General features: G+C 40.6%; 1 protein-coding gene across 2 annotated transcripts in view; it reads right to left on the bottom strand.

Moving 5' to 3' along the window:
• The window catches only part of rhbdd1 (rhomboid domain containing 1), a 93,612-nt gene that overhangs the window by 32,797 nt on the left and 48,221 nt on the right, over nucleotides 1–12,594 (bottom strand). For both annotated transcript variants that reach the window (XM_043702861.2, XM_043702862.2), the window contains exon 6: nucleotides 4,528–4,659. In XM_043702861.2, coding sequence (XP_043558796.2) covers nucleotides 4,528–4,659 — 132 coding nt within the window. The remainder of the gene's footprint in view (nucleotides 1–4,527; nucleotides 4,660–12,594) is intronic.

The following is a 12,594-nucleotide window of genomic DNA, read 5'->3' as shown; positions in this document are numbered from 1 at the left end:
CTGCATTCTTGGAAAGAAAGAAGAAAAGTCAGGTGATTGGATTGATACCTTTAAGGTTACGAAAAAGTTTGAAAGCTGGACATAGACATTTCCTCTTGCAGTTAAAACCAGAATTAGGAATTGTTGGTGTAAAATAGCCACGATAAATATAAGACAGATCTAGTTTAGAATACAGATATCGCAAAGTGTGAATGAGGGGAATGGCATTGATGGATTTGAGGGGAATGGCATTGATGGATTTAAGGGGAAGCGAGAGAAGTTGACATAGCCAAGACCAGCTTTGTCAGAATGAAGGCTATCTGAATATCAAGAAAGTGCAAGTTGATGCTTTTTCAGAGGTTTAATAAGGGAAGGACAAACACAATCAATGGTAGATTCCCAGGGAATACTGAGGAACAAAGAAATCTTGGTGTCGAAGTCCATAGATTCCAGAACGTGCCAGCACAGATAGACGGGGTGTTGAAGGAAGCTTACAGGATTCTTGTCTTCATTAGATGGGTGACATATGTAGGAGTAGGGGAGTCTTGTTACAACTTTATAAAACATTACTTCGGCCACAGGTGGAGTACTGTGTACAGTTCCGGTCGCTACACTATCAGAAGAATATGACTGCATTGGAGAGGGTGCAGAGAAATTCACCAGGATGTTGCCCGAGATAGAAAGCCTCAGTTACAAGGAGAGACTGGATAGGCTGGGTTTGTTTTCCGTGGAGCAGAGGAAGCTAATAGAAATATATAAAATGATGAGAAGCATAGACACATTAGATCGTGAGAGTTCTTTTCTCCATGGCGAACATGTCCAAGACCAGAGGGCATAAGGTCAAAGGGAAGAGTGAGTGGTTTAGAGGGGATCTGTACAAAACATGTTTCACCCAGAGGGTGGTGGAGGCAGGTACTCTTAACTTTTCAGAAATACCTGGTTGGGCACTTACCATGCCAGGGCATACTAAGCTATGGACCAGAGCTGGTAAATGGGTTTAGTAAAGGGGAGGTGATGCCCAGTGGTATAATTGTTGGATAGTTGATCCAGAAATCCAAGCAATGATCTGGAAAGCCAAGTTTGAATCTCGCCATGGCAGATGGTGGCATTCGAATTCAATTTTTAAAAATCTGGAATTAAGAGTCTAATGATGACCATGAATCCATTGTCAATGGTTGGAAAGACCCAGCTGTTCACTAATGTCCTTTAGGGATGTAAACTGCCCTCCTTACCTGAACTGGCCTACACGTGACTCCAGACCTACAGCAACATGGTTCATTCTTAAGTGTCCACTTGGCATTTAGGGATGGGCAATAAATGTTGGTCTAATCAGTGATGCCAACATCCTGTGAATGAATAAAAAATAAGTGCAGCTTGATGTTTGTTGTTTTGCTTTAACATGGTGGGTGAAAGGGCCTGTTTCTGTGCCGTATGAACCTGCTAACTGAACTTCAATATTGGGAAAAGAATAGTGACGTGCTTTTCTCATCCTATCGAGACATAGACAAAAACAAAAAGTGTCGATAAACTGAAGTGACATTGCTGCTGGACTCATGATCCAGTGAGTCAGGCAGCATCCAAGGAACAGGAGAATCGACGTTTCGGGCATAAGCCCTTCCTGAAGAAGGGCTTATGCCCGAAACGTCGATTCTCCTGTTCCCTGGATGCTGCCTGACCTGCTGCGCTTTTCCAGCAACACATTTTCAGCTCTGATCTCCAGCATCTGCAGCCCTCACTTTCTCTCATGATCCAGTGACCCGGGTTCAGGTCCCACCACAGGGATATGAAATTGTAAAAATCAGAAATTATAAATCTAATGATAACCATGAAACCATTGTTAATTGTCATAAAAACCATCTTGGTTTGCAAAAGCTCTTAGAGGTAGGGTTAGGTACATCAAGAAATTTGGAAGGCAAATAGTATATTGGCCTTCATTGCAACATAATGGGAGTTGAGAAGTAGAGATATCTTATTGCATTTATACAGAGTCTTCGTGAGATCACATCTGGAGTGATCTCACTGTATTCCATGCAGTGTTAGTCTCCCAGATTGAGAAGGGATATACTTGCCATTAAGTAAGTGCAGTGAATAACAGGGCTGATATCAGGGTTGGCAGTACTGTCTTATGTTGAGAAATGGGCATGCATTCACTTGAGTTTAGGAGGAGGGTGAATCTGATTGAAACGTATAAAATTCTAACAGAGCTGGGCAGACTAGATGCAAGGAAGATGTTTTCCCTGGTTGTGGAGGCCAGAACCAGGGGACAGTATCTCAGGATATGGTGTCGACCATTTAGGACTGAGATGAGGATTGGTTCCTTCACTCAAAGAGTCAGGAACCTGTGGAATTGTTGAACACAGAAAGCTGAGAAGGTTAAATCATTGCACATATCCAAGAAAGATGTAGATAATCTTTTTTTCGATTTTATAGTCATTGGGAGAAAGCAGATATATGCTATTGAGATAGAGGATCAGCCATGGACCTTCTGTGTTGCTGGGTTTAAATCCTGGAATTCCCTCCCTAAGAGCATTGTGGGTCAACCTACAGTGCATGGACTGCAGTGGCTCAAGGGGGCAGTTCACCCCCACCTTCTCACAGGCAACTTGGAATGGCAATGAAATACTGGCCAGCCAGCAATGTCCACATTGCAGGGGTAAATTTAAAATAAAAATTATTGAATAGTGGAACAGGCTTGAAAAGCCGAATACCCTACACTTGCTCCTGGTTTCTATGAGAGTCCAAAAAGAGAGAAAACAAAGAGATAGACAAAATTAATGATATTTTATAAACTTAAGAATAACTACCTGGAAGAGAAAGACTCCCCAGTTTTGATCATGGGTTTGTGAGTTGGACAGGTTGAAGGGCATTCCAACAACAAAAAATTCAATGCCATTAACAAGGGTCTATGAGCTCTTAAGTACGTCTGTGCTGGGCTTAAGTTACATTTACTGTGTAAAAGCCACAATTTCTTGAAACTCATAGGATGGCTAACAGTGATGTTTTCACTAGGTCAACAGTAGATTGCCATAATCAACAACTAATGGGTATCACCTTTGCCACAACCTGCCTGCGCATTAATATCCAGCATTTTTCCAGGAAAGTTTGGCCATATTAAGACATTTCCATTGATGTCATAGTGCTCGTACTTTGTGTACTATTGTGTGTAGATAAAATGTCATGAGACTGCTTGTAGGACACAACAGTAAATATTTAAAAAAAGTTCAAATTGACTTAAAATTCTCCTCACAAATGGTTCTATGAATTGAATTCACAATAACACATGGGAAAGAGCTAATGTAGTCCACATCTAAAGATTTCTTCACACAAATGGACATTCAGACTTCCCCAACTGTCAATGATGGGGTTCTCCAAAACTCCTCTTCACTGTCCTTCACCATCCTTCCAGCGACAGACAGCACAGAGCAAGTAAGAGTTGAAAAATACTTGAGGGAGAAAAAGTAAATTGCTAACATTACCCAATTAAACAGAGCTCCAGGAGGCATTGTATTTTCTTTAAATATTTCAGATATTTTTGTTTCAAGTTTTTTTTTAAGTTCATTTTTCTAGGATTTGGGCAGATTTCCTGAACCACTGCACCTGCTGTGGGTAGACCCACAACGCCCTTAGGGAGGGAATTCCAGGATTTTGACTCAGTGACACTAAAGGAATGGCGATATATCTCCAAGTCAGGATGACGAGTGGTTTGGAGGGGAACTTGGAGGTGGTGGTGTTCCCATGTACCTGCTGCCCTTGTCCTTCTAGATGCATTGCTGCAGGTTTGGAAGTTGCTGTTTAAGGATCCTTGGTAAATTTCTCTGCAACAATCCTGCATATTTTATCCACTGCTACTACTGCGTGTTCAGTGGTGAAGAGAGTGGATGTGGTGCCAATCAAGTGGGCTGCTTTGTTTTGGATATAGTCAAGTTTCTTGAGCTGCACTGATTCAGACAAGTGGGGAGTATTCCATCATGCTCCTGATTTGTATCCAGTTGATGGTGGACAGCCTTTGGGCAGTCAGCAGGTGATTTACTCATTGCAGGATTCCTAGCTTTTTGCAGCCATTTTATTTATGTGCCTAGTCTAGCACAGTTTGTGGTCAATGGTAAACTCTGGGTATGCATAATGTCACCATATTTCATATACTCATTAAAGTTATAGGGCGGTTTCAGTATTCATGTCTTCTCAAACAATAAACTTAACATTAAATCCCATTTAAATATTGTACACTTGAGGTCTAGAACGCATTAAATTATCTTAGCATGCACAGAATACCACTGATCATTATGGAGAAATATATTTTTGAAAGCAGTCTCACCATCAATTACAAAGAGAAGAGAATATTTCTCCCTTTGGCCCAAAGGGAAATTGCTTTATAGTTGGGAATTTAAAAGCCTGTTGTCCATCTTCCAATTGGTTTTCCATGCTGGATATACTGGACCCAAATGAATATATTTTCTCATAAATTACATATACAAATCCAGACAAGTGCAAAATTAGTACTTGGATTTCAGAAAGATAAAGAGTAAAATAGCCAAAGAAACAACATACCACAGTCATTTAGACTTGCCCGAATTGCTGTTTCTAATTGTTCCTCCTCAGTCATTCCTCCTGTATAGTTTGTCCTGTAGTTTGAGGCATCATTGTAACCAAAGTAACTAAAATCGTAGTAACCAGAGTACCCTAGGGTTTACAAAAATAGAAAAGCTCCGATTAGGACAATATATAGTGGGGGGAAATAGGGCAAGCATAATAAGCAAAAAACATTGGCAATGCCAGATAAAGGGCATATTGGAGTACAGTAATTATATAAATTAAAGGGGATAAGAAAGTTACTGAACAATCAACTATTTTGATATTATTTGAGGCCAGGACAGAGTAGAAATTCCCCTTTCCTTCTTGACAGGAATTGATCATGCCCAACTGTGAAGGTAAATGGAGCCTTGGTTTAAGGTCTCTCTAAAAGCCAGGCCCTCTGATGATGCAGCACTCATTTGTGACAATCTCGCGTTTGTCCTCAATTGACTGGGAATGGGGCTTGAATTCACACTGTTCTGACTCGAACAACAGTATTATCACAGAGTTATGGCTGACACCCTTTGTAAGAAATTGGAAACTTGTTGTAAAGATATTCATGAAGGACAGGCTAATTGAGTAGGAATTTCCTTTCAGTAAGTTGTCAGCTACAGGGAAAACACTCCATTAATCCATTTGCTAATTCTACATTCTAGTTATGTCTTTGGGACAATAATGGATCACATTGTTTTGGGTAGGACATAAAAAAGGAACAAAAGGAAGCAAGGAACGCAGTTATATCATGAGGGGATTTTGACTACGTGGTGAGATCTCTGACCGAACTCCATACATATGGCTTTGGGCCCATACACTAATAGCCTTGGAGAACAAATGTAGGATTTTCACCTTTAATTTTGTACCGTTCTCAAAATTTAGTGTAAGTCTTTACTTTAAAAAAAATGTTCATCAGGAAGATTGAACAGAATAAATTCTTATTATTGTTATGAAGTTGAAGGTATGCACTGTACCTTTAAGACAGTGAATGCTGTTCAGCACTGAGAACTTACAAGAGCAGTCTCAGTGTGTATTGGAATAATGAAAATATGTAACATTTGGCTGTGAAATACATACCTGAGTTGGTTGCTGTTTTGACAACAATTTGAATTTAACCAGTTTAAATTACACCCCAGGATACGAAAACACAACTGAGTTTGAATTTATTGTTTTGCCAACATTGAACCAATGAGATGATCCTATGTTGGGATATAAAAAAATGCAGGCACTTTAAAAATCAGATAGAGCAACTGCCATCAAGAGAGACCTAAGACATTGAAACCCTCTCTATCAAAGGGACCTTTTCACATGAAACATCTTCACGGTAAAAGAAAGAGGACAACACATGCAGATCTTCAGCTGGAAGAAGAAAGACACCGAAGATGACCGCTGCTGTCCGGTTTTGAAATTAAGTTGATGTAATTTTAATAAGTGTTTTATTGGAACAGTATATTGTTGTCGGGTTGGAGGCAGGTAATAAGCAATTAAGAGAAAAGGGGGGCTTAGAGTTCTGAAAGGTTATTGTTTAATGTTCACTTTTAGAGTTAAAGAATAAATTGGTATCATTTTCTTTAAATCGCGGAATTTGGGAGTTCTCTGCCACTCACATTTTAACAGATTACAAGGCAAGGTGAGCTTTACTGAGTGTTTGGTTTAATTAATAGAAAGGTTCACCGCTGTGTCATAACAGCTTGGGGGCTCATCCAGGATTTGCAGAGGTTTAGTCTGAGATTTGGACAGATTTGGGGTACGAGAGATCCTAGCAGATTTAAACACTTGCTGATTAGTGTCCTGGATCTTCAAATAAAACATAGATGAGACAATTTGTTTAATTTTGGTTACTTGTGGTTGGTTAATTTAAAAGTGAGGGAAATGGCTCTTAACATAGCTAAAGAGGTTCTGGGGTTTGAAGATGCTTCCCAAATTTGCCAAGAACGTTTAGAAAGAGAGGAAAGACATACTTTTAGAATTAGCAAATACATTAGAGTTGGCTTTAACCAGGAACAAAAGAAAAGCTGAAATGGTAATGGAGTTGGTCAAGAACTTAGGTGTATCAGAGAAACAGACAAGTGCAGTAGTTAGAAAAAAGATAAATCACAATTGAGGAAAATTATGTTAGAAGATAAAAAAAAAGGAATGAAGAGCTATGTTAGAGGAAAAAGATAGAGAGAGAGAGAGAGAGAGAGAGAGAGAGAGAGAGAGAGAGAGAGAGAGAGAGACAGAGAGAGAGAGACAGAGAGAGAGAGACAGAGAGAGAGAGACAGAGAGAGAGAGACAGAGAGAGAGAGACAGAGAGAGAGAGACAGAGAGAGAGAGACAGAGAGAGAGAGACAGAGAGAAGAGGAGAGACGGAGACGGAGACGAAAAAGAGAATTTGAACTTCAGAAGAAGTGAATTTGTCAGGAAAGTCAAGTTAACAGAATGGAGATGAAGAGAGAAGGTAGTGATGCATATAAATATGTTAAAACATTGACGTCTTTATTTCATTTGAAACATTGGCCAGGCAGATGGAGTGGTCAGAGAATTTGTGGGTAATGCTAATTCAGACTAAGCTGCTAGGCAGATCCAGGTGAATGGTCAAGAGATTATGCAGATGTCAAAAAGGCTGTTTTAGTGCTTATGAATTGGTACCACAAATGGATAGACAGTGGTTCAGAAAAATATAGAAGGAACCAGGTCAGAATTAAGTTGAGTTCAAAAGAATTAAACAAAGTAATTTTGATAGATGGGTGCAGGCCTTAAAAGTAGAGGAGACCTACGAGGCTCTGAGAAACGTTATTCTGCTGCAGGAGTTTAGAAACTCACTTCTAAAGATAAGAATTCATGTGGATGAACAGGAAGTTCAAGAAGTGAGAAGAGTAGCAGACATGGCAGATGAATATGTATTGGTGCATAAGGCAAAGTTTAGCTTCCAGCAAAAATTGCATCCTGTAAGGGATAGAAATTGGGAGAAGGGGAGGATCTTACACTGCAAAACAAAGATTAGAGCACACTGGTAATTGTTTACCACAGATTAAAAAAGAAGCCCAAGAGGGTGGAAAGGAGGTGAAAGGCCTCTGGTGTTTTCACTGTAATAGAGTGGGACACAGACAATTCCAGTGCCGGTGGTTTCAGAAGGGCACTGGGAAAAGGTGTTTTCACTGCCAGAAGGTGGGACACGTAAAGACAAAAACATTCCTATTGTCCTGGAATGCACAAGGATGTGGTTAACCTTTCCCATACATGTCATACATGCCAAATGCTAGGTATGCCCTAGGCAGTAATAAAACTAGCACTTTTGTTGCCAATTCCTGCATTTGAAGAACCTTTCATGCAGCTATGATTGTGTAGGTCCCCGTCCCAAAACTAAAAGTGGGAACCACCAGTACTTGCTAACCATAATGGATGTGTCTGCAAGATTTCCGGAGGTAATTCCATTATTGAGTATTAAAGGTGATGGAGGAGTCCGTAGCTTTCTTCCAGCAGTATGGGGTTACCCAGAGAGATTCAGTCAGACCATGGGTCCAGTTTTACTGCTAGTTTGTTTAAGGAAGTCATGGATAGCTTAGGTATACAGTACTTTAAATCAACTGCATATCATCCTGAATCTCGGAGTTTTGGAAAGTTGGCATCAGACTCTGAAGACCATGTTAAGAGCATACTGTCAGGATTACCCCAATGATTGGGATAAAGGTATTCCATTCATATTGTTGGCCATTAAACATGCTCCAAATGAATCTACTCAATTTACTCCCTTTGAGTTAATATTTGGGCATGAAATGAGAGGACCTTTGAAATTAATTAAAGAAAAATTAAAGCAAAGACTTAAGTCGAATCAAAGTCGGAGACCTCATACTTGGGTTATGTATCTGAGGTAAGGGAGAGATTAATTTGATAGGTGAGTTAGCTAAACAGCACCTGAAGAGGGCACAGCATAGAATGAAGCAAGTGGCAGATAAAAACTAGAAATTCGGACACTTTCCCGTGGGGATGACACCAGTGGTAGGAGATTGCTTCAAAGACAGGTTTGGTGGTCCCGATTAAATTGAGAAAAAGTCGAGTCAAATAAACTATCTGGTAAAGATGCTGGACAGAAAAAAAAACTATTGGGTATGTCATATGAATATGTTGAAACTTTATCATAATAGACAGAGAACTGAAGAAACAGGTGTGAGGTTACTGCCCCGCTGTGTGAGGAATCAAATCCAGATGTCATGAAGTTTGATGTACATCAAAATGCATTAAATAAAGAGGAAGTCCTTGAGGAGTGGGATAGGTTAGTGAACTCTGTCTCAGGAGCAAAGGACCCAGTTGAAAGGTTTGTAGCAGGAATTAGATAGGGAGGCCTAATACTAATGTGCATGAGGTGGAAGTAGGGAATGCTGATCCGAATTGTTTTGACAACAATTCAAATTTAATCAGTTTGAATTATGCCCCTGGATACTAAAACCCAATTGAGTTCGAATTTATTGTTTTTGAAACTTTATTGCTGGAACAGCACAGCAGGTCAGGCAGCATCCAGGGAACAGGAGATTCGACGTTTCGGGCACAGGCCCTTCTTCAGGAATCAAGGGCCTGTGCCCGAAACGTCGAATCTCCTGTTCCCTGGATGCTGCCTGACCTGCTGTGCTGTTCCAGCAATAAAGTTTCAACTTTGATCTCCAGCATCTGCAGACCTCACTTTCTCCTCGAATTTATTGTTTTGCCAACATTGAATCAATGAGACAGTCCGAAGTTGGGAGAGAAAAAGGCAGGTACTTTGAAAATCAGATAGAGCAATTGCCATCGAGAGAGACCCAAGACATTGAAACCCTATCTATCAAAGAGACCTTTTCATTTGAAACATCTTCACAGTAAAAAGATGACGACACAGGGAGACCTTCAGTTGGAAGAAGAAAGACACCAAAGATGACAGCTGCTGTCTGGTTTTGAAATTAAGTTAATGTAATTTTAAGAAGTGTTTTAATCGAACAGTATATTGTTGTGGAGTTGGAGGTAGGTAATATGAGGTGAGGTGAGCTTATCTGGGTGTTTGGGTTAATTAACAAAGGTTCAATATCTGGCTTGCAAAAACAATTTGTGCGTATTCTCTGCGGGACTTTTTGCAGGACTGCTTTCAGTGGATTCATTTAAATGACAACAGCCAGTAACGCACTTTAGAAAGTAGGTTCTTGTCATACACTGGTAGTGTCCTTCCTTCTATTCCAGAAGGGTCAAGTTTAAGTTCCACCTGCAATGTGTCAATTTCACACATTTTAATAGGTTGATTAATAATATCTTAAAAATGTGCTGAGAATAAGTTCTACAAAGGGTCACCAGACTTGAAACATTAACTCTGCTTCCTCTCTGCCAGTGGTGCCAGACTTGAATTTCTCCAGCAATTTCTGTTTGTGTTTCAGATTTTTAACATCCACTAATTTTTTTTAAATTATAACTGAAAACAAATTGCTTGGCTGCTGATGAACAGTTTTGCAAACTGAGCGAGTAGTGTCTGGAGAGAGATAGAATACTTACTCTTTGTGGTTGGAATCTGCTAGGAAGAGAGAGCAGGAGTGAGACACCGGAGTTTGGGGAGGAGAGGGATATATTGTGTAATCAGCCTCTGGATTGTTGTCTGTAGTGGGTAAGGTTCACAAAGACGGGAGAACTGGGCACCATGGAATGCTCCTCCTGCAATTTGTGAGAAATCAGGGACACTTCCAGTTACCATGGCGACAGTGTACGCAGGTAGTGTGTTCAGCAATGAAGCCCCTGAAACTGCGGATGGACTCACTATGGAGCATTCCTAAGGCTGAGAATGTCATGAAATGTCAGTGAGGTGGTCACACTGTCATTAGGGGCTACACAGACAGAAGAGAAAGTGTGGGCAGGCAGTGCCCATCCCCCTCTCAAACAGGGATACTGGCTTGGATACTGTGGGGGAATGGCCACTCAGGGAAAAGCAGCAGCAGCCAGATCAGTGGCACGGTGAGTCAGGGTCAAAGTGTAGGCGAGTATTCGTGATAGGGAACTCTACAGTCAGGGCACAGGTGGGCATTTCTGCAGTTGTGAGCAGGACCTCTATGGTTGTAATCTTGGGATTACCCCATGTGCCACATGGCAGTGAGGCTGGGAATAGGACGATAGTACAGTTAAATACATGGCTAAAGAGTTGGTGTAGGAGGGAGGGCTTCAGGAATGGGGACCATTGGGATGTCTCCTGGGCTAGGGTGGGATCTGTACAAGGAGGACAGGCTGGACCTAAACTGGAGGGGCACCAATATCCTGGCAGGGAGGTTTGCTGGTGCCACTTGGGAGGGTTTAAATTAGAGTGGCAGGGATGGGGTTGTGGGGAACCAGAGCAGTAGGTCATCAAGGAAAATGACCGATGAGGAGTCACAGTCTAAGGACAGTAAGGATAAGAGAAAGAACAGACAGGGAGAGGTTACTGAGCACAGCCAGACAGACAGTCTGAGGTGTGTGTTTTAATGTGAGGAGTTTGACAGGAAAGGCAGATGAACATCGAGCTCGGATTAATATGTATAACTATGATGTTGTCGCTATTACAGAGAGTTGGTTGAGAAAGGGACAAGTCTGCAGCTTAACATTCTGGGATTGAGATGTTTCAGGGGAGTTACATAGGGATGTAAATGAGGTGGGGAGTGGTGTTACTGATTGGGGGAATATCACAGCTGTACTGAGGGAGACACCTTGGGGAGCTCATCCAGTGAGGGCATATGAACAAAGAGCCTTACAGCACAGAAACAGGCTCTTCGGCCCTCCAAGCCTCTAGTCTTTCTTTCCTAACTTAATGCAAGCACAAATATGCATTTAGTCAAATATTTTCCCCAAATACTTTGTGAAAAAGTTAAAAACTCCTGAAACACAGTAAACAAAGAACTAAACCCGAATATTAGTGAGAGCTTGTATGATAGGAGGGGAAAGTATTTTCTGTGATTAGAATGCAACAGAACGTGCTAGATTTCTCCAGAATGCAGCTTATTACATTTGAGATTACTTGTTAGGCAAGGCTTAGAAATTCACATATTGAGAAATGAAAAGACAGACACAGGTTGGATCTCTGGAAATTTCTACTAGAGATGGTTGTGTGTTCTCTATCATTGTGTATATTCAAGCCTGAGATAGATAAAATGTTAGTCTCTCAAGGAATCATGTTTGCGTGTCCTGAGGCAGAAGATCAGGCCTAATCATAAAAACGAAGGAGTAGTCTCAAGGGGTAGAGTGTTCTGCTCTTACTTCCTTTCCATGTTCACCTAAAATAAAAGTGGTTTTCTCAAGGAAAACATAAAGCCAATCACAAGAGAAAAATGTTGCGTGTAAAACCCGAAGTATAGATAAATACATTGAGATCACAAGACTAGTTCTGAATTATGAAACAGAATGGAATTGATATCTTTATTTGGAGGGGGATGGGATTGACTTTCCACACTTGCCCTTAGCAGGGATCAAAGAAATAAGCAGAAGAGATACAGTCCTAACGAGATTCTATGAACCAACAGTCTCAAAAGCAAAATATAAGTTTGTGAAGACTGGATTAAATTTCAAAGGGATTGACAGCATTATAAATCTTTACTTTTGTAAAATTAAACTGAAGGATGGTTTAGAAATAAAATCAAGAGATAGCAGGCTGGATTGTGGCTGCTGCTTTATAAGCCTGTTCGGATTCATGTCATATGAAAATACCAGGCACATTAGTATCAGAAAGATTACACTTCTTTTGGAGAAGTATATTTGATTTAGTGAAGCTAATTCAGTTGAATGTGCAGGTAAAAACTTTCGCTTTATCCAAAGTGTATAAAATGATATGGAGATTGCAAATTTTTCTTGAGATGGATGAACTCAAGGTGACCTCCCCATTCACTATTTATCTCATCACTCTGAGCCACCTATGTACAAAAGTAGCTAAAAAAACCTCATAAGTGATGGGACTGTTTTCACCAAGCAATGGGCAGGTTAGCAAATTATCTCAACTGTTTGTAAAATAAAGTGCCTGTAAAGGGATATATTTCCAAAGTAGTAGCTACTAATGTGGATCTATGTGCACAGATGGTGTATATACGCACACATACA

This window comes from Chiloscyllium plagiosum, unplaced genomic scaffold (assembly GCF_037043375.1).
Source record: "Chiloscyllium plagiosum isolate Xiang-an unplaced genomic scaffold, Cpla_swu_hap1 HiC_scaffold_13, whole genome shotgun sequence".
In the NCBI taxonomy this organism is placed as follows: domain Eukaryota; kingdom Metazoa; phylum Chordata; class Chondrichthyes; order Orectolobiformes; family Hemiscylliidae; genus Chiloscyllium; species Chiloscyllium plagiosum.
The sequence above is the reverse complement of the archived record's forward strand: the minus strand, read 5'-3'. Positions and strand labels throughout refer to the sequence as shown.